Consider the following 1,890-nt stretch of genomic DNA (forward strand, 5'->3'; position numbering starts at 1 on the left):
TTTTTTTTGGTTTTTCGAGACAGGGTTTCTCTGTGTAGCCCAGCTGTCCTGGAACTCACTCTGTAGACCAGGCTGGCCTCGAACTCAGAGATCCGCCTGCCTCTGCCTCCCAAGTGCTGGGATTAAAGGCGTGCGCCACCACACCCGGCCCATTATGTTTTACATAATAAATAATTTTTATTTTTAAGAAAATGTCTTACTATGTAGTCAAGGCTGGCTGTGAACTTATAGCAACCCTCCTGCCTCTGTCTCTGCCACTGAATTCTGGGATTGCAAATGTGTACCACCATGCTCAGCTAAAAAATTATGGTTTTGCTTTGTAGTGCTGGGACTTGAACCCCCATTCTACAGTTCCTGTAGAGGGATATCAGCACACACAGCATGCCAGCACAGCAGAATCAGGCTTTTTTCTTGTGTTAAACCCAAGAAGCTGTCAGCAGCACCTCTGTCCCTCAGCTGTAGTGTAAGAATGGGAAACCCCGCCACAGATGCATGCAAGACCTGGCTTGCCCTAATAGTCCTGTGATCCAGATAGGAGCTAGTGCCTTTTCAGTGGTTCCACTGATAGACCTTTCAGACTCCATAAGTGACACACACTCAATCGTCATTTTACACAATGACGTTCCAAACCGTGGCTTACTAATGGGTATTCATGTCCATTTAAAGAAATCCCAGGCCCAGCGGTGCGTTAGAAGGTCATTTACCCTTACACAGGGCTACCAGGTAACGTCCTGTATTTATTAGGTTTCAGGGAAATGGAGCCAAAAATTAATCCCACGTCCCATTTATTTGTATAGAAAAAATAATCTGGAAGTAGAATTAAGACTCTGGAAGTAAAATGTTTTGGGCAAGAAGTGTGTGTATCTGCATTTCTTCTTAGAGGGCTGATTGGGTAGTTCCAGCAAATAGAGCTCGTGACTGAGGTTATAAGCTTAGGAAGCCTGAGTGTCTGCTTCTGCCCAGCTGATCCGCTGCTCCAGGTCACTAAAGAGTGACAGTGGTGAGCATTTATGAAGCAAATGCCCTCATTCTTCTCATTGGAATTTCTGTCTCTGCAATTTCCTTAAGTGATTTCCTTAGAAGCTATAGATTGGCCAGAAATCAAGTGTTAGGTCCTTTCCAGTAGAAGACCGGAGAATACCAGTTTTATTAGCTGCTTTGTTTCTCTTAAATCAGCATTGATGTTAAGATGATGTTAAGGTGTCAGGAAAGTGCTGGGCAGTGGTAACACAGGCCTTTACTCCCAGCACTCAGGAGGTTGAGGCAGGTGGATGTCTGTGAGTTTGGGGCCAGCCTGTTCTACAGAGCTTGACCTCTAATCCGTTGATCTCTGGTTCTGCCCTGCTTGTTTTGGACATTTGTGATCACGAAGTTGAGAGTTAGGAAAGCTTTTCCTTTGTAAATCCATGTTAGCAGCCCTCCTGTCTCTAAGGTAACCGCTGCAGCGCCTGTCTGGACCACTCACTCACTTGACTTTGCTTAGGGAGCATGAGGGTTCCTCGCTCCGTAGATGCTTACGTTCATTTTCTGCATGAAGCCCGCACTGCTGATTGTAGTCACCAAGGGAAATCCTAACGGATTCTTGAGTCAGAGAGTGGGTTCTGCTTCCTTAATCTAGACATTTAATTTAAGGCTTTTGTATTTGATCATTTTCATGTTCACGAAACATGTTAAATATGCAAAAGAGTCATAGAGTTGTCTTCTAATAAAATGTACTGGTGATTTTCAGAATGAAGCAATGACTGGTTCTCACACCCAGAACAGAGTCCTGTCTCGGATCACTCTGGCGTTAATGGAGGACACTGGGTAAGACGGCTGTGGGAAAGTGATCTGTTCATAAAGTGAAATGACTATTAATACATAGCTCAGGAAGGCGCTATTATTATTATT

At 44.3% G+C, this 1,890-nt stretch overlaps 1 protein-coding gene across 1 annotated transcript in view; it reads left to right on the top strand.

Annotated features, from left to right (window-relative positions):
• The window catches only part of Lmln (leishmanolysin like peptidase), a 68,294-nt gene that overhangs the window by 27,320 nt on the left and 39,084 nt on the right, over window positions 1-1,890 (top strand). Inside the window, exon 11 of the mRNA XM_021184923.2 lies at window positions 1,730-1,806. Coding sequence (XP_021040582.2) covers window positions 1,730-1,806 — 77 coding nt within the window. The remainder of the gene's footprint in view (window positions 1-1,729; window positions 1,807-1,890) is intronic.

Source organism: Mus caroli, chromosome 16 (genome assembly GCF_900094665.2).
Source record: "Mus caroli chromosome 16, CAROLI_EIJ_v1.1, whole genome shotgun sequence".
NCBI lineage: Eukaryota > Metazoa > Chordata > Mammalia > Rodentia > Muridae > Mus > Mus caroli.